This window comes from Lutjanus erythropterus, chromosome 13 (assembly GCF_056507025.1).
Source record: "Lutjanus erythropterus isolate fLutEry1 chromosome 13, fLutEry1.hap2, whole genome shotgun sequence".
Lineage (NCBI taxonomy): Eukaryota > Metazoa > Chordata > Actinopteri > Lutjaniformes > Lutjanidae > Lutjanus > Lutjanus erythropterus.
This window is the reverse complement of record NC_139329.1, coordinates 9,867,248-9,891,207: the sequence shown is the minus strand read 5'-3', so window position 1 is coordinate 9,891,207 and position 23,960 is coordinate 9,867,248. Positions and strand designations below refer to the sequence as shown.

General features: G+C 39.4%; 2 protein-coding genes across 2 annotated transcripts; one reads left to right on the top strand and one right to left on the bottom strand.

Annotated features, from left to right (window-relative positions):
- The first annotated feature begins 1,758 nt into the window (after positions 1–1,758).
- Positions 1,759–18,216, top strand: bcl2l13 (BCL2 like 13). The gene is made up of 7 exons (XM_084734473.1): positions 1,759–1,916; positions 3,033–3,237; positions 6,946–7,035; positions 7,393–7,549; positions 8,462–8,534; positions 8,655–8,783; positions 16,301–18,216. Exons 2-7 carry the CDS (start codon positions 3,096–3,098, stop codon positions 17,375–17,377), a joined length of 1,668 nt encoding a protein of 555 aa, XP_084590599.1. The 5' UTR covers positions 1,759–1,916; positions 3,033–3,095; the 3' UTR covers positions 17,378–18,216.
- A 1,748-nt stretch (positions 18,217–19,964) lies between these two features.
- Positions 19,965–23,176, bottom strand: bida (BH3 interacting domain death agonist). The gene is made up of 3 exons (XM_084734982.1): positions 22,369–23,176; positions 21,415–21,548; positions 19,965–20,537 (listed from the first exon to the last, which is right to left on the bottom strand). Exons 1-3 carry the CDS (start codon positions 22,631–22,633, stop codon positions 20,340–20,342), a joined length of 597 nt encoding a protein of 198 aa, XP_084591108.1. The 5' UTR covers positions 22,634–23,176; the 3' UTR covers positions 19,965–20,339.
- Positions 23,177–23,960: the final 784 nt, after the last annotated feature.

Here is a 23,960-nt window from a genome sequence, read left to right as displayed (position 1 = left end):
AAAGCATAACAAAACAAAAATACATTTCTTGTGCCAGTCTGTGTTTTCGAGTATGCATGTGTGTGTTCCTTTATCACTTTAGTGTTTTCCAACTACCTAATACTAACTTTCTGCTACTAACTTCAGAATTAAAAGAAAAAAAAAATTATCAGCACATTTCATACATAAAATGCAAATGAAAGTGCTTTACAATGTGCATTAAAAACAAGTCATAATAATACAAAAATACATACAATTCACACAAGGTAAAATAAATAAATAAATAAATAAATAAATAAAAACAGCAGTATGGCATTGAAAACAATGCACAAAAGAAAAATACAAAAATTAAATTATACAGAACAGAATAAAAAGCAGAGATACAAGTAGTGAACATTACAGTCAAACAAGCTAAAATATACTACATTAAGTAGAACAGCTAATTCAAAGGTAATGAACAAATGTACAGTAATGGAAACATACTTATGAATATGTTATTTAATTTCTTCCATATTATGCTAATGAAGGCTCATGAATCTTACACAATTTTCTCCTAAATCAGACTGTATTTTTTTTTTTTTTTTGAAACTTCACTCTGCTTCTCCCAGACTTACTTTTTAAATTTCATATGTACTGTAAAACCATGAAAAAATGTATACAATTACAAACTTCATAGCACAGAGGGGCCCATACAGAGCGGACAAAAAAAAAGACAAATAAAGAAACTACTCATATGAATACTAATCCTAATCCAAAGAATGGCATTTAAAATGTAAATAGCTAAAATACATTCTGGGATGAGACTGAGACTGGGGTGTAAAATGTCACTATGTTTGGTACTTTTGAGTTTTGGCGGGTATAAGGCTACAAAATTAAACAGAAAATGTGATCAAAATCTCGTAACTTTGCCCTTAATTTAACTGTGTATTGGATTTAAATCCATCTGGAGTTCATTTAATTTCTTTACCTTTTAATATTAGAATTATTCTCCTCTACTTATTATTTCTATTTGGGTTTTTGTTTTAGCGTTTTAATTTATGTTACCTAGATTTATTGTGTTTTTAGATGTGTTTAAAATGACACTGCCTATTTGTTATTTAAAGATGTTGAGTAAAGGTTGGAAAAACGGCGCAGTATCATTAAATACATTAAGACGTTACTTTGGCACCACCCTGTGGTCAAACACAGGCGTTGCAGCTCCCGGTGCACTTCCGGTCCTCCAGTCAACAATCATCGCAGTATAATTTGATATTTATTATTCGGGCCTGATCCCACTATTTAATCCGACCCCGCCCCATTTCACGGACTCTCTCTCCACAAGAGGACAGTACACACATTACTGTAAATATACGCAGACTGATTTTGACAAAAAGGAAACGCACTCGGACCGCACTCATTCAGTCCATTTTTGTGTAATTTTAAGAACGTATCAGTGTGTCATATTTGATGGTATCGTCCATCTTTGAGGTTTATGTTGGATATTGTATACTTTATATCCTTTCAGGAAAGGTAATTTTAATTATTATGTGGATTTTCATTCAAGAGTATCTCTTTTCATTTAAGAAAAGGCATATTATTATATGATATTCGAAATCCCATTCACAATTGCCATGATGCACGTGCGCTCGTTACTAGGATATACTAGAAACGATCCTACAAGTTAACGGTCACTTTCGCTGTAAAGTTAGTAGCGTTGCGTGATCAAGTTGTAACCCTTGTCCACAAACTAATGAGAGTGTTATTTTGAAGGTTACAACAGGAAGGTTGGTGTTACATTCTCGCTAGCTTGTGTAGCGTCCAAAGCACACAGTGTGCTAGTGCTACTGCTGCCTGCCAGTGGTGGTCTGCCCTCTTCAACTACTGCTGCTGGGGATTGTGGCGCATATTTCCCCTGTTCTTGTCGTTTGTCAGCACCTGGTTGCCTTTGGACAAGGACGGTAAGAAATTGACTCCCTCTTGCCTGAATTTAAGTTCAAATTAAGTTTTGAGTCTCTGAAATAGCACCTAAAACGTGTAATGATAAGCTAGCTATAGCTTGCATGTGTGCTGAGATGTTCCAGCTTGTCTGCTTAAAAACGGACTTTCCGTTGTAACATTAATGGTAGCAGACACTGCTATGTAACATGTCAGGTAATTATTATTATTATTAATAGGCTACATGTCTGGCTGGTTATTAACTGAGTATCAGCTTAAAACGTTATGTCGTAGTGTTTTAGAGCCATGCTGTCATTAAGGAAAAATGAACGGTAATAGTATTTGCTAAAAGTCCAATAACTATTCTCATTATAATAATTTCAGCTGAACTTTTGAGCTGACATTTCTCGGTTTAGGAATTCCATAAGTCAGCGAGACGTTTTATTTTGACAGTTCAAGCCGGAAGTTTTCTATTTTTTTCTAATTTGGCAAACTTGACACTAATCTCACTTTTGGTCCGCATGGTGTCAACTCATCTCTCTCTAATCAACTCACGACGTGAGCTGATTAAGTCCGACGCATCATTTGCCAGTTTGTAAACGGTGGTTTATTTTCTTAAAGAGGGCTATTTGAAGTTCCAATAAACACTTGTTCAGTAAAGGCTCTTATTGAAGGACTTTCAACGTCCCTCTGTCCACCACGTGTGTTATGTAAGTTGCATTGTGTCATGAAGTAGGTACAAAACGTACTCATGTAAGAGACAGATGTCTTGGGCCTACCTCCTTTTTTGTTTTAAATTAGCAGGCATGTAGTCCCAGGGGCACCAGTAATAACATTTAGTGATCAATTTTAGCTTTTCCAGATGGACAAATGGACATGTCCACCTTGCACAATGGGCGTAGGACATTGTGCTCCCATGCGTGTGATGACACCAAGTGGGACTTGTTTTGTAACTTACATCTACCAGCTGTTTTGCAGTTTCCCAACATGTGTCCTCCAGGCTTTTCTCCACAGAATGATGTGGTTTCCCTAAAGTTTGGTGAATGTCTGTTTTCCCCCAGAATTGATTGTATTGCAACAGTTATGACTGTCGAAATAAGAGGTTTAAATTTTTCTCCTCTCGCTGTCATTTTCCTCAGGTGAGACGTCCAGCTTTGACTGTAAGAACTTATGTGCCTGAGAGTCTGACACAGGTCTGTTCAATGGCTACCTCAGGCTCCACCTCTTCTGCCTCCATCACCGCCACTGTGGCTGAGGATTTCCATTATGAAACCAAGTACATTGTGCTGAGCTACCTGGGAATGCTGCCTGTTAATAGATCACAGGCACTAACCACAGCTGAAGGTGAGAGGAAAGACTTTTCTTGTTTTTAACATAATCTACTTGAAGGTATCGCTTCAACCTGAAAGTGAAGTGCGGAGGGGAATTGTCCATATGTCCTTAAGGGACACTACTTATTATTGAAGTGCAACTACTGTCAAGGACACCCTGCTGTGGTGCTTTCTACAGCCTCTGCATGACGTGTGTGACAGATATGTTAACCTCATTGCATTCTCACAGCACACAAATAGAATTGTGTGCACATTCACGCATGGTAGTAAAACATTCAGGGTGTGTAGGCAGGTTGCCACCTGTTTACCAGCTCAATTTGGCCTTCTCTGACACAGACACAGAAACACGACAGTTATGGAGTGCTTGTAAACAAATAGATGAAACTCTCCACAGGCCCAGCAACAATCATTCCATTATGGTGTCTAAAGTAGCTGACAACTCTGGTCTGGATTTATAGAGGCTTTTATAGCAGTCTTGTGTCTTGACCTCAAGGTTTGTAGCATGCCTGTTTTTCATCTTGTTCGTTATGCGTCTGGCATACAAAAAAAAGTGTTTTTGAACAGTTTTTGACCCATCCATATGTCACATTTGTAATTCTTTTATAAATGTGTTTTGTGCTTTTAGAGAAATGATGTGTGAAACTAAATCCCAGTTCAAAGTTTTTGTGGTTGTGTATTTTTCCTTAGTTTTTATTTTGTTTTTTGAATTTAGTTTAGTTTAATTTCTGTATTTTTTAAAATACAATATTATTATTATATGTGGGGTATTTCTCAACAACAAGATTTAGGAGGATCAGAATAGGTCTAGGGAATTGAGTCACAGTCTTGGAGACATCCTAGTCTCAAACATATGCACCAATGCGTCCTCATGCTTGTTGTGGTGATAAATTTGACCCAATTGACTAGAATAAAACATAATGTTCAGTTATTTTCCTGTTTTTTCTAGTTTTTTTTTTTTTTTTTACAAGTTTTGTTTACACCTAGTTTAGTTTTATTTAACTTAAGTAACCTCGTCCCACACTTTCCACCAACATGTCATGCAATGAAACTATGGACAGTTTGTTAGTGGTGAAATAAATTTGATTGATTGCAGGAAGAGAAACATCCCACATGAAAAGTAAGACAATTTTGCAGGCATGTCATTCATTCTGTCACAGGATATGAAGACAGTTAAATGAAAAAGAAATGCTTAGACATTTTAAGCAATAAAAGCAGAAGAATAGATGGTAAACAAAAAGAGAGAGAAGGGGAAGTTCTGTGTATTTCCTGCCCCTTTTTATTGTGTGCATGCTGGGAATGGGCGGAGAAAGGCAGAGGAGTGGCTGATCCCTGCTTTCCGCTTGACCCGGTCCAATTTCTGACAACCTGTCATGTGCAATCACCGTAGGATCACTCACACGCCAATGGACCGAAGCAAAATAGTTGGCTGGCTAGCTGTCTGGCTCAGTGCTGAAACAGCACCAAGCCCAGGAAAAACTAACAACTGGTCCTCAGGGCGTTCATGTATGAGCTGCAGGCACATGGACAGAATAGAAAAGGGGATGACTGGGTGCCCTCTTCCTTCCTGTTCAACATCTGCGTTTAATTTCTGTCTCAAAAACAGTAATTGGAAAAAAAAAAAACTCACATCAAAGGTAATTTCTTTTCTATTGGCTGCTAGTAGGGATGAAACAATAATCAGTGTCTCAATCAAATTTTCAGCAAATTTTAACAATACTGTGATAATAATGATAACAGGATCATTGTAGTCACTATAATCATGATATGGAATTTTAATACCCTTTCATTTGTAGCTGCTGATAGGACTGGGGATTATTAATAATAAATAATACAATAGCAGTACTTTTAGAGTGATACTGATACCAATAGAATACTTCATTTGATATGTGTCTTTCTACTTTATTCGATACCCATCATTCATTTATTTTTATCAGATGCCACAGGTATATAGTATGCATGCTTTCAAACATTTTAGTGGCATCTCAGCAACTGCCAACTCTATCAAAGACACCACCCTCAACTTCACCACACCACAGATTGTATGGGTTGTAGCTGCTGCAGTAGTTGGGCAATCACACACTGGTGACTGGCTGTGAGGAAAACCATACAGATAGTAATATTTAATAGATCTGGGTGCAACAATCAAACAGAACTATTGTTAAAAGTTTCAGTACTATTTAGCAACAGATAATTTTGTCTGACTAAAGCACAACAAAGGAGCATTATGCTTTAGTGTTCTATAAAATAAATTTAAATTAAATTAAATAAAATTAAAATTAACCTGATTATTACTACATACTTCAACTTAAATTGCGTTAGAAATTCAGGACTTTTACTCCTAACAGTATTTTTCCAGTGTGGGATTAGTACTTTTCCTTCATAAAGGCTCTGAATATTTCCCCAAGCTGCTCTGTTCTCTCTCCTTCTATCACACACATACACAAACATCCACCTCAAATGTACACAATGAAAACCATCCATAATGATTGACACACACCGTCAGATACTGCAGTGCACACATTCTACAGTAGCTTTCTTTTCAGGTGAATGCCTCAGTTCTCTGAGTATGATTGCATAGATTACTAACCATGTCATTCATAGGCCATTCATTTGTTTCAGTTTGCTGGCAAAGGAACTAACCCCCACCAGAGTTCACTCCTCTTAATCGATGACATTATTTTATGCCACACTGGCCTGTAAAGATTAATACTGCACTGCATTAATACTGTGGTTTAATTTCACAGACAGTGATGAGGGTCAGGGTAAACTGTTGTTAACTGACTACCTGTGAAGATGCAGGTGTGGGAGGGAGGGGAATGGGTGTGTGCAGTCTCAAAGAATTTAAACTCAAATGCAGTTGTGGAAATTACAACACACAAAAAATGTGTTGCCAAAAGGGCACTTGTGTAGTCAGAAGCCAAAGGGGCAGCCCCCCCGAGGTCTGTCTGTGCACGTGCTTGGCGAATGTGTTTGGGTTGAGTGTGCGAGCAGGGGAGTGTCACCCATCCTTATCAAATGACTGCTGAATCTTTTGTAGCAGAAGAAGTACATTCAGAATGTGTTTTGTGTGAATGTGAAAGCTCATGGTCATCTCCCCCAAGCAGCTTTTGTGTCAGTGTTGCCCCTTGTCTGGTTCATTATGTCCTCAGCAGTGTAGACTGAAACTTCTAAATAATTTACATAAGCATGAGCTGTGCATTGGTGCCTTGGATGCACGCAACAAGAGAGCACTCTCCTCTCGAGTCCAGCTACATCATGCCGAGGAGGAGTAAATGAATCACTTGACAGTAAAAGGTGTAAATAATGGTTTTACAGTAGCTGCACCTCGGCCTGCAAACACATTTCTCACCTGCAGGAAAGTTAGTGTTTATGCATGCACAACTGCTTTTTGGCAAAGGTGAGAATTCAGTGTCATGCTGCGTGTGCAGACATCAATGGCTTGTCATTATGTCAGAATAAAGCTTGGCCAACAGGGCATCATAACAGCATTGTTACAACAGTAAATACAAACATCAGCAGATGAAGACCTGTGTCACACGCTACAAAAGAGTGTACAAAGAATTGAGTTAAGATTCAGAACAGAAATGACATTGTAAATTCAATTATCTTTCAAGGTTTTGTGTAATATTATGCTGTGTAGTATTTGTGAAGGCTCTGTATCTGTATTGGTGTGTGTCTGTGTACATGAGAGACAGTCGTATGCTGTGTTTATCTCTTTCAGGAGAGGCCCAGCATGAGAGAGAGAGGATCACAATGATAAAAAGACAGATAGAAGAAGAGCTAAGACAATTGGAAGATGAAATCTCTGCCTGTGAGTAGACACACACACAACCTATTCAAGTGGTTATCCTTTTATTTAGTTTATGAGTTACAAATTGCAGGTCATTTTCAGCTCTCAAGTCTTATGTTTTGAAGTTAACCATTATGGAGTCAGCCTCCACAATGTCTTAGTTATAAAAACTATACATCTTTAGGGCTGTGCTAATGCATATCTTCATTATAGATGAATCATTCATTTCATTATGGATTTTTTTATAAGATGATTTTCTTGCTTCTCCCCAGTGTTACCACCTTAGGTTTTGCTCTCTGGCCATGCAAATAATTCCTAAAAGAGAACTGCCCTGCCTGTGTGAGATATCACTCTGTCCTGTGGTCTGTGTGTTTGCAGCTTTTTCCACAACAGGTTTTGACCGGCACGCATCGCTGGTTTTTAATCCGGCCAACCCAGAGACCTCTATTGAAGACTGCCTCGCTGCAGTGGGAGACCGGGTGGCCAGCGAGCTCGACACACACCTGGCAGCAGCTGTACACACACTCCTCGCAGGGTCAGTTTGCAGCTCTCTGACTTGTTTATGTAACAAAATTGATGCTTAATCAGCATCAGTGCTTTGAGACAATTACTGCATGTTGTGGCTGCTTACAAACAGTTAATCCAAAGTTCATATATTCCACATGGAAACAGAATTGTGGTGCTCAGTGCAGCAGCTACACTATTCAGGACTGATTCCTCTTCTCACACTACATTCAAACAGAGCAAAATGTGTGTGCCCACGAGGTGAGAGTTGCAATCTCAGAGGAATGGCAAAGTCAATGTTGACATACTGCTGCTTAGTTCAGTTTCTCTTGAACTCTTCAACTTAAACTGTGATGCAGTAAAATGAGGAAGAAGAACTGTACTGCATGAAATATAAAGTTTTGCAGTTAACTTTTGACACATCTTTTTCTCAGTTCAAGTTTTATTTAAACAATTCTGCTGGTACAATAGCAATGTGCAGCAAATTTATAGAACACAAACAATTCAAACAAACAGAATAATAAAACAATAAGGCTCTCGCTTGAATATGCACTATTGAACACATGAATAATGATAGAGTCTGCCAATAACCTCCTTTAAATCTTTCTGCATGCTGGACCTTTGAGCGTATGTTTAATTGAAATATATGTACTCAGATTTGAAAAAACTACATATAATCATAAAATATGAATATGATATCGGATCTGATAATTGGTCAACCCATAATATGACCAAGGAGGAAGGTGTGGCTTCATAAGTCATCACTGGCACACAAGTGATGAGTTACAAAACACTGTGACCACCAGCTCAACATACCGGTAGATCATTAAACCAGATAATCATGAATAAACAAAGAAACAATGCAAAAAAAATCAAGAGAAGCAATAAGCCCTGGACAGCATGATCACATAATCTGACCACATTATGTCTGTGTGTGTTTTAGGCCACTGGATTACCAGAGATTCAGAGACGCAACACTCGATCTCTCAACACGCTCACAGGAAGGCTGGAACAAGGTGGGTTGTATGTCTCTGTTTACAAAGGTGTGATATGTGTTTTTTTAAATGACACACCACTCAGGACAAACAAAAGTTACAACATTTATGCCCCCCTGATCCCCATCCCTTCCCTCCCAGGTCCTAGTGCCTTTGGTGCTGCTCCAGGCTTTACAAAGTGAGGGCCAGTCACTGACAACTCTGCTGCATCTGGGGATGCGCTTCATAGAGGAGGATGAAGCTGCCTACATCATCCAGCAGGGAGGATGGGTGAGTTTTTAAACACGTGATGGAGGTAACCCCTTAAATGCTTATATTTATACTTTATACTTGCAGGGATTTTTTTTTTTGAAGTGAGGTTGTATGAGGTATAGGGTTGCAAATTTTGTGCATTTTTCTCAACTGATAGTTGAACATGTTAACAATCAGTAATCAATGAATCATTAATAATTAATGAGAAACAAAATGCACAATTTCTTCCCAGTTCAAGTTTTATTACATTAGTTACATGAAACATAAATTTATGAAACACAAACAATTTAAGCAAACAGAATAATAAAACAGTAAGTCTCTCACTTGAAACCGTGGCTTCTGTCTGCCTGTCCTCATTCAACAAATGGCTCTGCCAAACAAAACAGTGTCAGATGGGGCTGAATTACTGCCGCTACAAGGCAGATCAAACCGAATCACTGTTATATAAGCCAAATATCACTCTTTCTAAAGCAACCAGACTCCTTCTGTAAAAACATTGATTCATATTATCATTTTACCTCACAGAACATTGGAGCTGCTCATCTACCAGTTGGTTAGTTTGTTTGTTTTATTGTGTGACTTCTGTGAATCCAAACTTTCTTCATATAACACCAAAGTTACATAGAAACACAAACAAACTAACATCTCTGTCATTGAAATATAATTTTAGTTATTCTTATATCAGGTTATTCTTATGACTATTTAGTGCTTCTTAGTTGTTAAATATGATGCAAGAGGCACCATGGATGGAACAGAAACTTGGGAATTAGAGCAAAGTATACACAAAAATGCTTCCACCATCCTCAAAATAGCCAGATGAGGGCATCAGTGAGCTTCCTGTACAGATGTTTCATACCTCATAGTCCCTGTTCCCTACAACAAACACATTCATTATTGTTCACCAGGCTAAAAATGTATGTCACCATCAAATGAATATGTTTGACAATGAATCTTCAACAGATGACCTAGATGAGTAACCTCACAGTATTTAAGTGTAGTCACTGTTAAATATTTTTTTGTAGTATAATACCTTCATTTTAAACCAAACCAGCAGCCCCAGTCTCCTGTTAGGCAGGGATCAAATACTTCATGTAATCTACTTTCTGGTCATTTACAACTTAAACATCCATCTGTTGACAACATTCAATCATAATTTAGACCCAAAGCCTGATTATATCTCTGTTAAATAAGACGTAGCATTAATTATTTGTTAATGAAGGGAACAAGCTTATTTAAACATGAATTCTGTTTGTGTGAACCCTGCTGCTGGAGCTGAGTAGTAATTCTTGCAGTTGCAGTTCAGCTGTGCAAGTTGTGACTGATATGTCCTCAGGTGAGAACACCCTGATGTGATGAGGCACTTCTAGTGTGGGTGTTTACTCACGCTCATGAAGGGATCGCAAAAATATTTCCAGTCTTAGTCAAATGATTTCGTAATCTTTACTTTGCTGTGGTGTTAGTTTTTGTATTATTGTAGACATATGACTTTTGCAACTACAACTTTTCTTGTGTTTTGGATGGCTTTCCAATGTTGTAATAAGTAGAACACTGCGTCACAGATGGCTCCCTATGAACGAGGTCATGCTGATGAAGGGTCACATGACCTGTTAGCCACCGCTCTGGTCGCCATTACCTCATTGTCATGATGCCTTGCCCGGTTTCGTGCAGTGTAACGTGAACATAGTGTGCTGGCTCGAAACAAAGATACATTATTGCTCTGCATTATGTCACAGGGGATGAGCAGATGAACGACTGGGGCAGGATCGGCAATGGAGGGTTGAAGAGAAAGGAGGAGACAGAGAGAGAGATGGCATGAGGAGATTGACGATAGGAAGGGAGGGACTACGAAGGAGGGAGAGGGGGCGGGGGGTGGGGGTGGGGGGACTGAGCATGGTGAGCCAGTGAGAGCAAAGTAAAATCTCCATTAGTTTGACAGCTGCCTGCATGCACACTTCTCTTCAACTGGCTACCTGCATCCACTCCATCTCCTCGACTTGAGTTTTGTCTATTCAAGTGAAAGCAGGACTTCACACTGAGGTAGGATGGACACAGAGTGAGTTTAATGGTCTGGATGTGTGCGTGCAAGTGTGTGACTGTGCAGCAGTAACAAAGTCTCGACAGTGGAATACGTCAGTATTTCCAGGTCTTGTCATTGTTGTGTGGATGCGTGTAAACATGTTGTACGGCTTGATTTTTTTTTTTTAATATTGCACAAGAAAATACAATGTGAAAGCAAAGAACAGAAAATATAAAAATACCAATTCCTTCTGAATGAGGAACATCAAATTTTTATTATAAAAGATGGTGAGCAGAAACACGTTTTTCTATTATATTTATGTCATTTATTACTCTTCCAGCATTTTTGTTACTACAATAGAAATCTTAAATGTACAGATTCCTACCGATGTCCTCTCCTTTGCAGGACATTGGTGTGACTGTAGGTTAAGTGAGGCACCATGTTTGGGTGGCTCTCATGATGCCGTTGTTAGTCACATCAGAATACAATAAGGATTATTATGACCCTAATGTGGTGTACACTTCATTTGGCAGGAACAAAACCAGCAGCCCTCAGACAGCGCACAGCCAGGGGCGAGTACAAGAGGACATGATTGGGGAGGGATGGCGGGGTGGGGGGGCTGAGAAAAAATGGTGCACATGGTGAAAGAGATTGTACTGTACTGTACTGTACTGTACTGTACGGATGGTTGTAGTTAAGTCCCAGTACACCAGCCTACCTTTCCGGGTTGTCTCTAATAGTTTGTTCACAGCCTGTCACCCGTCTGTCAGTCTGTACACTTGTATTCTGTTGTCAGTCATACAACAGTCCCTCAGAGTCTGACAGGGAAAACCGCTGCATGAGAACTGAGTGTGCACAATAGCCATTTCATATTACAGTCCTTGTGAGTGTGATGTAATGTGACTCCTGAGGTTTAAAATTGGCACACTGACAATTGCAGCTGATGCAAAGAGATAAGGAAGACATGCTTTATTTTATTGCAGAATTTGATAGTCAAAGCAGCATATCATAAAAGGCAATAAATGGACTCCTAAAGGCCCTTAGTTTAACATTGGCAGTAGCTGTTGCTGCTTGGAAACAGCGATGTTGCAGTGATGATATTTTAAGGACAAGGTGCTGCAAAGGTTCCAGCCAGGGCTGTGTCAGGGCACGTCACATCATGCTGCACCCTGCGCCCTGCACAGTGTTACAGTGCTCCCCCGTGTTATGTAAGCACCCTCTCGCGAGCGCCTGGGTGAGGAAAAATGTGCATTACTGTGCCACTGCATCAACATGAGACCGGACTAGTGTAGAGTGCCTGTGCAGACTGAGGAAGCCCCAAAAATAACTCTCATAATCCTCCAACATCATCATCACCAGGGGCTTGACTGGCCCACTTGTAGCATGCTAAAAAACTTACAGTACAGCAGCAGCAGCACATCAGCTGACTGCCAGGGTTTAAACAGGGCAACCGTCCATCTCTCTGCCCTTCTGTTTATCCGTCAGTGTCACTGCTGCCACAACACTGTTAATGATGACTGGCCAAAAAACCAATATTTACTGATGCAAACTGTGTGGCTGCACATCAGCACCAGACTATTTATTGCCCACAACTCTTCCAAAGTTGTCAGATTCCATAAACATGTTCAGCCCTCATCTTGCCCGGGCTTCTGTATGAAATTTATGGTGTTATAATGTGTCTAAACATCATAATAGAATATCCTTTTTTGAGACAAAAGCTGTTGTTAGAGGAAGAGAATTAAATTAATTATTTGTATCACTTTTATTTGTGGATGAAAGGGTGAGATTGGTTGACAGTATTCTTCCATAACAAGGTTATATTGTTTTGTTTTGGGCTGATGGAGACATGTGACAGTAGACAGTAGATATTCTAGTTGAGAGATTTAAAACATGAAGAAAAGCCATCTGTGTTAGTGGCGATGAAAATTCTTCCTTTGGAGACGTATTTCATTTTGCATGTACCTTAATTTCACATACAATCTGCATCGCCATTTTGGCTGATAATCTAGTTAGGCTTTTAATGAAAATAAAGGTAAATTAGATGCTGATGAGCAGTCATGGGTTTCACTTAATCAGTCTGCTGCTTTGTGACCTCTTGCAGTGCTAGTTCATTAGGAGCAGTGATGACATAAGCCTTATAAATGTCACTGGTTCGTGTTATCATTCAGAAATGACCAGGAAATAAACTGTTTTCAGTTTTGTGTTCTTGTTGATCTGAAATTTTGTGAACACAAAGTGTGTGTAACATCTCACATCAAATGTTTGCAAATGGATGCAGCATATTGACAGTATGTGGTAGTCGCATAGCAATGTAGCATGCACTTGTAGTTATTCCAAAAATGTGGCAGCTGTTTTCTTCTCCCAAAATGAGTTTAGAGATATTCTTAAGGGTCTTTCAGGCATCGGCTATGTTACACAGCACTTGTCTGTTAAATTCAGTGTTTAATACCAGAGCAGTGTAATGCTGTGTGAGAGGGAAAAGGCAATGCTGTGACAGGTAGGCTGTACAGCCTCGTCTCTACAACAGGAATGTGTCCTTTTCTTTTTTTTTTTTTTTATATAGTTTGTCTTGGGGCGAGGGTGGAGAACTGTAGAACACACCTAACGACTAACACTTAAAACGTTAGTGTGTTTCCCAGCTTTGGTAGTGCTGGAGCACAACAACGTGGAGCGTTAAGGAAAGACCAGAACAGATTCAGAGTGGGTTTTCTCCTCAGGTGTGTTTTTTCCATTGTTTATTTTCTGTTAAGTTATGGATGTTTATTCATGAATTTTTGTTGCATAGTTTACTATTATTCATTGTGCCTCTTGTTTTGGACTTCACCTGATTAGTGATAGTGAATTCGTCCTGTGTAATTCATATACTTAAAGCTGATTGGCGGCTACCACCAAACTGTACAAAAAGTTATGTAAGAAGTGGTTTATCATGCTTGACAGTGCAAGAAAGGTTGGGACACCAAGTTCATCTGTGCATAATTTTCACTCAGGATACATGGCGATGTACAGGATGTTTATCATTTAAAAGAAGTTTGTATAGTGAGATTTTTATGTAGTTCCCTTGTGGAGTGAGTGATTGATTTGGAATTATTCCTTATGGGGATATATTTCAGTGAAGATGTTGAAGCAGTAACAACTTGAAACTACAAATGCAGGAGAAGAATTGTCATTTTTTCTGAATACCATCAGTGGAATTTGGCTGTGGCTTTTATACCATGCAGTATCCCTGTCCTGTTGTGTCCAGCTGATGGGAAGCCTGTATCCTGAGGGAGGTTTGGTGAAACACTCTTGCTCTCCCACATGCAAATCAGCTTATGGAGAAAGCAAATGTTGGATAACGATGGAACGCTGTTAGATTTAATCTCTTTCCTGCCTCCCAGGATCCAGCTGCCATATGAGTGTCCTTGTAAGGAAAATAACCTTCACAGCTTGACCATGTCATATAAAAATCATATTTCACATAGGTCAGCAATAATTTACATACTGTATACTTCAATGAAAGGTAAATGCCATGTGGATCAGATGCAAATTGGTGGTCAACAGACACTCATTTGACAACATGATAATAATCATGGTCTTCAGTGTTGCCTTGGGAGTTAGTCTCTGCTGTCAGAACCTGTCTGTCTGCTGCACACACACTCCCACATACGCAAACATTCACACTCCCACTGTCTATTTGAATCTTGTCTGTTCAGGTCGCTCCTAAACACAGCAGAGAAGCTTGATCATGACAGATCCATATTAAACTCAAACCCAGATCAGTTGTTTGCCATACACTCAGCCTACTTTCAGCATGTGTCTGTGACATCTAGATGCACACGCTTGGCTCTGTGCATAGCAATCGTGGTCTGTCAATTCATTTTTAATTCTTAGTTTTAGTTTAGGATGACCTGTACCAAATGCCTGCTAAATGAATGACATTCCCTTCAACCTCAGTTGTACATTAGCTCTTCAGTCTATTTAGCAAATGTTAGCAAGCTAAAAACCTAAGAATAGCTGTAAACATTAGTATGTTGGCATCATCTCTATGTGTTAGCATGCTGAAGTTGGCATTTAGCTCAAAGCCCTACTGGGCCTAAATGCAGCCTCACAGAGCTGCCAGCACAACTGTGACTCTGTAATATTTTTGCTATAGCATTATAGGACTGCCCTTTTGTGTGATGTAAGAGGAGAGATGCTAATGTGCAGAAGTCCAAAGTTAAGGTCTTTTCAAACCTGGACTCACAGGGCTGTTGTGTGGGTGGTGTTAGAGTCTACTGCTGGACAGTGTGAGAGAATAAAATTCAAGTATAGCAAACTGCCATCAACAGCAACATCTTATGAACCTCTTTATCCTTCCAGTGTTTTCAACACTTAGGCCCACAAGACAGTGAGCATGTCAGCATGCATCTTGTTCTTTTGTGCTCATTGTAAACACTCACTGGCCTATTTATGAGCCACATGGTATAGATTCTGCATCGCATCACTGCACACACAGCAAATGGTGTTGTATAGCTGGTATGGTCACTCTCTCATGCTACAATATTTTGTTTGTTTCTTCCGGTTGATGTGAAAAACTAGCTTTGGGTGAAAGTTTTAATATTTTGAGGTCACATTTAGTTCAGCAAATTTATCCTTCATCAAGCTGACCTCTGCGTTAGTCCCTCATAACCACATGATCATATCTGTTACATAATAGAAGAGCTATGCAGATGCTTCCTGATCTGTTGTTGGTTAGTAGCTTCATACCACTAGGTGGCACACAAGGCTAACTTCAGGTATACAGCAGAGCAGTTTCATATTATGTATGTAGACTGTGTCAGGGTGTCCACCAGCCAAATGGCTTGCGAATGTTCAAATTTTACCAGCCACTCATTAGATTATTCTGTTCTATACATTGTTTGTTTTGGCTGGTGAATGAAGCAAATCTACTGGTCACTTGCATATTTTACCAGCCTTTAGATGATGGCTAGTCATCATCTAAAGGTTTGGTTTGGTCCCTGTGTCCCCTGATACCATCTCTGTAGGGCTGGACAACATATCGATATTGTGATATGTGAATAGATATTGTGTTCGATTTTTTATATTGTTATATCATGATTGTTATATCATCATATGTCTTTTCCTGCTTTTAAGAGCTGCATTACAGCAAAGTGATTTAATTTTCTGCAGACTGTTCCAGCTGTTCTATTATTTGCCTTTACCCATTTAGTCATTATATCCACATTACTGATTATTATTTATCAGAAATCTCATTGTGTTAATACTTTGTAAAAGCACCAGCAGTCATCCCTACAATGTTGTGGTAGTATCAATAGAAATATTTGTTCAGGATAATTTAATTTTGTCTGTGTCACTCAGTCCTGCTTTATATTCAACAGTGCATATTCTATGAGATCATCGATATTAATGTTTTTAGGGTGTGTTACTTGAGAGAAAATTTATAAGTCAAGGTGTATATTGCAACATAGCCTAAGAATAGTGAGATACTACTTAGGAGTCATATCATCCAGCCTTACATGTCTGTCTCTGTCTTCCACAGTGTGAAATATTTAGCCTTGAGTCAGAGGTTGAGCGAGGTGTGACTATCGCTGAAGACAGCAACGACATTTACATCCTGTCAGGGGAGCAGCATCCTGACCAGCTCAGCCCCCCCTCCTCTCTGCTCTGCACTGGAGACAGCAGTGAGCAGAGCTCCTGGCAGACAGAAAGCTTACCTGTGTCTCTGGCCGGCCACGAGTCTTGGGCACAGGTTGGTGTGATGGACCCTGAAGACGTCAAGAGTCTGGACAGCAATGAGGGCGTGGCTCTGGCTGAGGAGCGCAGCGAGAACAACTCCTCAAATTCAGACATTGTCCACGTCGAGCGCGAGGAGGCTGAGATGCTCGAGGAAGGCGGCGAGGGCGGAGCGATTGAAGAAAGCATGATGAGTGTTTTAGGCACAGAGAGCGAGCTGGCTGAGCTCAGGGAAGAATTTAAGGACCAAACTCCAGCAGTTCCAGCGTCATCTGAGGCAGACTCCGCAGCCCCGGCCTCCCTGCTTTCATTAGAGGAGCCAGTTGTAATAGAGACGCCTGCAATCTTGTCAGCAGAGCCCTCCCTCCTCTCCTCAGAACCAGAGCTGCTTCCCCCCCTCCCAGACGTGGCTGTGCCCCCTCCCTCTGAGCCAGAAATCTTTACTTGTCCAGCACCTTTATCTGTTCCTGCAGTAGAACCAGAGCCTGAGCCAGAAATTTTTATCTGTCCGGTACCTTCAAGTATTCCTGCAGTAGAACCAGAGCCTGAGCCAGAACCAGCTGCCAGCCCCGCCCCAGTGCCTGCTGAGGTGACACCCTCAACTCTAATCAAGGAAGCCCCAGCAGCACCAGCAGAACCTGAAGCCACCTCAGAACCAGCTCCTGAATCAGAACAGGAGCCGGAGCCCGTCACAGTGCCTCCCCAGCCAGAGACTGAGGCAGAGCCAGAGCCCACACCCCCTGTCCTGGAGGCCCCCATAGAAGCCCCAGCTGAGGAGCCGGTGGAGATAGAATCAGAGCTCCCTATGCTGCTTTATGGAGGTGCTGCACTGGTGGCCCTCGCTGCTGTAGTGGCGTATGTCATAAGCTACAGGAAGAAGTAGAAAAGTATCTTTGTCAGGGAGGGAGAAAAAAAATTACAAGCTGTTAGGGTAGAAATAAATGTTAGTACACACACAGTGGGACTCTCCTTACAAATTGTGTTGGATTTATCAAATGAGGCTTTTTTTTGTTTTAAATATGCTAAGCTTTTGAAGGTTTTCAAATCTATGAAAACACCTACCAGCAAACAAAAATCCCCCATCATCCACAGCCTTGCTGCTTGGTCGTGGCTGCTTCACTGCACCAGGTGCAAGTGCAGAACGGGGTAACAATGCACTCCACTGTTCTCCTTATTTTTGATGTGTTTCTTCTCTCTGAATCCTTTGTGGGTTAAAATTCTCAAGACTCCAGTCCTTCAGCTCTTAGATTGGAAAATGTCTGGACTTTTATCCTTCTTCTAGTTTTGGTTTCTTTTCTGTCTGTGGCTCACTGTTAGGATTTTGTGCCATTTGAGTCAGTGTGCTTCATGTGGAAAATTCACTGACAACCCTCCTTGAGCTAAAGTAAATCTCAAAGCACACATTTCCTGTTGCTATGTGACTAAAGGTTCTCTATCTGACTCTCTTCTGCATTTATTTATATTTTCTCCCTCTAACTGTGATGACTCATTCTAATACTTTCACTGATGAACAAACGAAATGTATGATAAGGAATTGAAACCAGTAATTTGATTTTTAGGTGTCTAGTAGTTTCAGTGTTTGAAACTACTGCTGACACTGAGCAGTTATTTTTGGTTATACTTCTGTTTCATCTTTCCATATTAAATAAGGGATCTGTAGCACTTCACATGCGGCGTGTTTTAGTTTTTGTGTATTAAAACATTAAAGACTTTGCCCAAAAATTGATGAAGTATTTAAATGTGTTCTAAGGTATAGTGCTGCTGCTACATTTGCAAAATTATACATCAAGCATGCTGGCATACTTAGAGGCCCCAAGTCATTCTTTCTGCTACCATCAGTAAATAAATCTGAATACACAGTGATGGTCCAAAAAAAGTTTTATTACAGCAAGTGACAAGGCATTAATTCTTCTTGCAATGGATTTTCCAGTTTTATTTATTCAGTACAAGGTGGCATACACTACTTTTAGTACAAATGCAGGGTTAAATGCCAGTATTTTCACTTCCCCAACTGAGCAAGTGGGTAAGAAATTTACCCAAGTGAATTTTTACTTGGGTATGCTGCAAATGCAAATGGGCAACCTCTATAAAATGTCCATCACAGTTTAATAAGGGGATGTCTTTAAACTTCTCATTTTATCACTTTAAAACCCAAAGATTCTGTTTAAACTGATAATAAATGAAGAAGAGCAAGAAACCTCTGTCTTTCAGGGGCTGAAAACGGCATTTTCTGCCATTTTGTATGAAAAAGAACTTTAACAATTAATTGATAATCAAAATAGTTTCATTCTTTTTTACAAGTTGCCAGGTTTACTAGCTCGTCGTGGCATTTTAGTAGCACAGAACGAGCAGGCAGTCCTTATTGTTGAGCCCTGTGTTGTTAGCCACAGCTGATCTTAAACATGCCAAGTGAGCAGTATTACTCCAGATGAGGAGAGAAGCAGGAATGTGAATGCAGCAGCACATGAAGTCATCCCTTTACAAATGGATTTAATAATTGAATTTACTAACAGTTTTTCCAGTCAAAACCCTCATTTTTCTCTATAGTTTCTGTTGTCTTTTTTCTGCTAGGTGTCTTTTGCTCTGCTCTGTTTTTTATTACTCCTCTAACATTTACAGTGTACCTGACTCATGCAACAACTTTCCAGTGACGGCCTGGTTAGGATTTAGACTCCATACCCTCTATCCACACCCTGAGGAGAACATTAGGTAGTAGGCCACAAAAAGTTCTTCAGAGACAATCAACCTGTTTGTATGGCTTCACATTTGCATATAGAATGCTGTCAACAAAAAAAAAATGCTTTTGAAGTAACCAACAAAAAAGTTCATTACGTCACCCAGCTAGAAAAATGCCCACTTACTAGTGAGCCAACATACAGTGTAAGACTTCTAAAAGAGAAAATGTGAACTGTTGTAGTGGAATGTCCCCTAGTCTCTTCCATGTTGAATTTAGTCAGAAAATGATTTTTTCTGCCCTCTGAGAAGTTGTGAGACATAATTAAAAAAGGTGGCAAACTAGGTTTCGCCCTCGCTGCTGCTGCCTCACCACTATTTTTCCTGGGAGAGTTTGGGGATATTTCAATAAGTTATATCACTATGAAAATTCACATATGGCTGTTAAAACATGGTGTTGGACAGATAACGTTTTCTTTGATACAGAAAGGATGTTTCCATGTATGTCACTCAGTGTTACATGTAATACTCATGGACTCAAACTATGCCTGCTTTCAAAGGGAAACTGTTCAAGGACACAGCAGGATGGATGTCAAGAGGGCGCAAACATGACACTTTGTACCTTGAGTTTCCTCCAAAACACTGTTTGAGATGAGAATAATAAAAAAAAGACTTAACTAATTGAGAACCTCTTCTCTGGTGGTTTGTTAAAATGCTTAAGTGTGTTCATTTATTTAGTGTTTAAGGAATATTAAATGTAATCTCAGTATGTATTTTGGGTTGAAATGATACTAAAATCATGCGAAAATATATTTATTCAGGTTACACAATATACATGTACATATATTGTGTAAGCAAAAAGACTGAATACATATCATGTATTTCAAGTATAAAATGAAAACATACATAACGTTAAGCAGAGGCAGTACAATTCAGAGCACATTGAGTACTGAAAAAAAAATTCAGTGTCAAACAAAGTTTCCCCTTAAAATATGAAAATAAATCTGAACAGTTGGTCACTTTCCTTTTTATGAAGTGTTCATGCTACTGTTAAGTCAATACAGCTTCATCTTCACGATCAACTGGTTACAAGGACCAGGTGTCGCTTTCAGATGCAGCTGTCTTCAACCACACATTTCTCAGTAATTTCCTCGCAGCCAGCAGCTCTGAAGTCACCTCGTCCCCACTAGGCTGATGTACTGCAGCGCCATGTCAAAGAGGTTTCGCAGAACTCGCGGGGTCGTCTCGCACACCCCCTTCACCAGTGTGAGCGTGAGGGCCACAATGACTCGCTCCTGGGGTATATCATTCAGGTTCACGCCCTCCCTCATCACCCTGTCCACCTCCCGTGAGAGGTGGGCATTCCATGCCTGGAAAAACAGAAATGAACAAAGGGATCAATCAGCATATGAAGACAATACTGTAGTTAAATTTACAAATCATTGTTAAATTTATGCAGCTGTAAAGATCAACTGTTATGTCATCTTACTTAAAGCTACTGCAAGGCATTTTTAATGGGATATGAAACAGTATCAACTCAATACAACCCCTAGAGTTTCTAAGTATTATTATTGTTTGTGCTGCGGTTGCAAAGACACCACCTGCACACAACGCAATCACTTTGTGAGCCTAGCTCCATGGAGAAATGATCACTACCACTTTAGAAATAAGAGAGAATATGCAAGTTCACTGAAAAGGGAAACTGAAAGCTGTTGCAATGATGTGCACACTCCTCACTCCTTTTCACCAGCTGGTAGGGGCAGCTCTCTGCTAGGTAACCCAAAAAGAATATTTGGATCTGAAACCTTTAGAATCTCCAACAATTTTATTAGTAACTAATTTTTTACAGTAACATTTATTTTGTAATTTAATTACTTGAAACTATTTACTCGCCAACACTGTTAGAAAGTAAAACTTGTAGCCTGGCAGTTGTTGATGACAGCTCCATGAACGTGGAGATATAAATGTGCACATGGTGGAGACAAAAATATTAAACATTTATTTGATATTTTATTTAATCGTGATTAGATGATCTCCTTGTTATGCATCTCTGTATGAAGTAGTTTTGGTTTTTCTGCCTCTTGGTAATTACAGGACATCAGTTTAGGTTCGGGATAGTGTTGCTAAGGTTGTTACTCGTGGCAATAAACAGGTTAAAAAAAAGCTTACAAATTTATATCATCATTTCATTTGTTTCAGCCCTAGTTAATAATAATTCAAAAATTCCTGCACTCAGAACAAACTCACATCAAAGTTGGAGCTCCTTATGTTACTGCTCAGGTTCTGGGTAGCACGAGCCACAACGCTGTGTTCAAGTCGCGCTGCGATATCTCTTAGCTCTTCAGCAACCCGCTGGACTTCTGCTGCATCTGCACGGTTCCCTACAGGGAAAGAAGATTGGGAAAATATCAGCACATTTTAGTCAACATAATGTTTATTTATGGAGTCACCAGGAAGAACAATGGAAGAAAAATATGTTTCATTAATGAACATACAGCAATGAGTCTTTGTTAAATCTATTAATAAATCTATCATAAAATAAAAACTAATATAATTACTGTTATTACATTAAATTATTTGGGGCTGATGTTTGGGAGTAAATAAAAATCTGATATCAATGCATGCATAATGGAGTCCCCTGTGGACAAAGTGGTAGTGTTTAGTTAGTGTACAATAAACCAACAATTTAAAAGAATAATAACACTTTGCATTACTTCTGTAGTAAAAAAAAAGGTTTACATCTGACAACAGATATCCTGATACCTATAAAGGTGTGTTGTCAGGCCAATAATGTGCTTGACTCTATGGAACATAAAATCAGATGATGTAGGTTTAAAACACATGGAGTAATCAAGTGAGAGATGTAAGTTTATATTATATGAGACAGGAATTACAAGAAATGGCTGGCAGCTATCACTTCCTACTTCCTCCTGAAGTCACAAGTTGTTTTGTTACTGCAAATAGAAACAACGTATCGATTGTAAACGTCAATGAATTTTGGACTGAGATAAAGTGGGATAACTTCTACATTACATGGGTAAAGAGCTGTGTTAAACTACGGATGAGTGTACCTGTTATCTCATACTGTGTTTACAAGGAAACATGTCATTGTCTTTAACACATCCAGCAAAAGGCTTAGCTTATATTTTACTTCACGAAAAATCAGCCACAAACAATCCTTTACTCATAGAAGCTTCTTACCAATCCTCTGCAGATCCACTGAAGGCTCAATATCACGTATAGAGGCCGGGATACTGGCCTGGTGACCATCAGTTTCAAGGTCTCCATCCTGAACGTCAATCCTGGGGCCATTGCGATTGATGTCCCGGGGAAAATGTATTTTCTGGCCCAGGGTGAAAAGCTCATGTTGGTACTCTAAATTTGTAACTTCACAGTCCGCTTGAAGGAAGGCCAACATGACCAGGGCGGCGTCTGGCCCATTGGTCACATTCCCGAGGTAATCCATTTCAGCCTGAAGAATAACGAGGATAAGCAAATTTCACTCCTGAAGGAAACGCAGTTTTAGTGATGAAACTTTGATTACCCACTCAAAAAGTTAACGCTATATCAAAGAGTAAAAGTAACCACGGACAGCAAATAAACCGAACAGCTAAACTACATTTACGTAATTATTGTGATTGTACAGTTGGTTGTTAAACAGATAAACTAGCTCGCTCAAAAGATAAGCTAATGCTATCTTTAGCTATAATTACATTGGCTAAGTGTTAGCTAACTAACAATAACTTTCGAGCCTCAAAGTTAGCGTTAAGCAAAAGGCGCCCAAAAGCTATATAAGATAGGAAAGAATGGCCCGTTTTACTCACATTCGTTTACGTTGCCGGGTTCGTCAGTTTTTCGCGTTAATTTCATACAAACAAGTAAAGCTTAGCTCTAATTAGTGGCGCGCCATTCAACACAACACATACAGCTGAAGTAGTCTGACTCTGAGCAGCCAGAAACACACGAGCTGGCGAGTGTATGTGGAATTTGGGGTTTAGAAGGGAACCCCATAGACGCGAAAGATCTCGCGAGAGTGATATTTTTAATCCAAACTATTATATTCTATACAATACTACTCTTTTCGTAATCCCAACATCGTGTTTTCTGTCCCCAAACCTACTCAAAGTTTATTCAAAGCGCTGTCAAATAAATTTGTATAAAGTGCACAACGCAGAAACAATGCGTACAAATCTCGCGAGAGTCTTGCAAACCTAGGGTTCCCTTGTAGATATGATTGGCCTCATGATGCATTCAATACCATCGGAAACAACTTAGCATACGCTTTTAGAGCCTCGTTTTCATAGTTGTACACTTGCAAACTTATCAGTTTATTATTGCAAATATGAGCAGTGCATCCAAACACACATCGGCTGTAAGGGGTAAATAAATAGAAGGGAAAAGGGTTCAGCAGTTCAGACAACAGTTTACAGTTTTTTTTTCTCTTATATACATATATTTTTAAATTTGTTATTTTGCTAAGATGATAGATTATATAAATATATAAAAATAACACTAGAGGTCCAAAACAATTATACACTTTTTTTTTAACTATCAAGAGCAATTACTATGTCCTTTTTTATTTTTGCAAATAATGTTTTGATGGATAGCATACTGTAAATGGAGAAGCCTTAAAACAATAGCCTGTTATATGTACATGAGACCAACTCTGACAGAGGCAGCAGGAATTCATTAGAACGACAGTAGTATCAACTATTCAGCCCATTAATATAATATTGTGTTTCTGCTTGATTACTATTAACATAATATAGGCCTATAAAGCTCTTTTGTGGAAC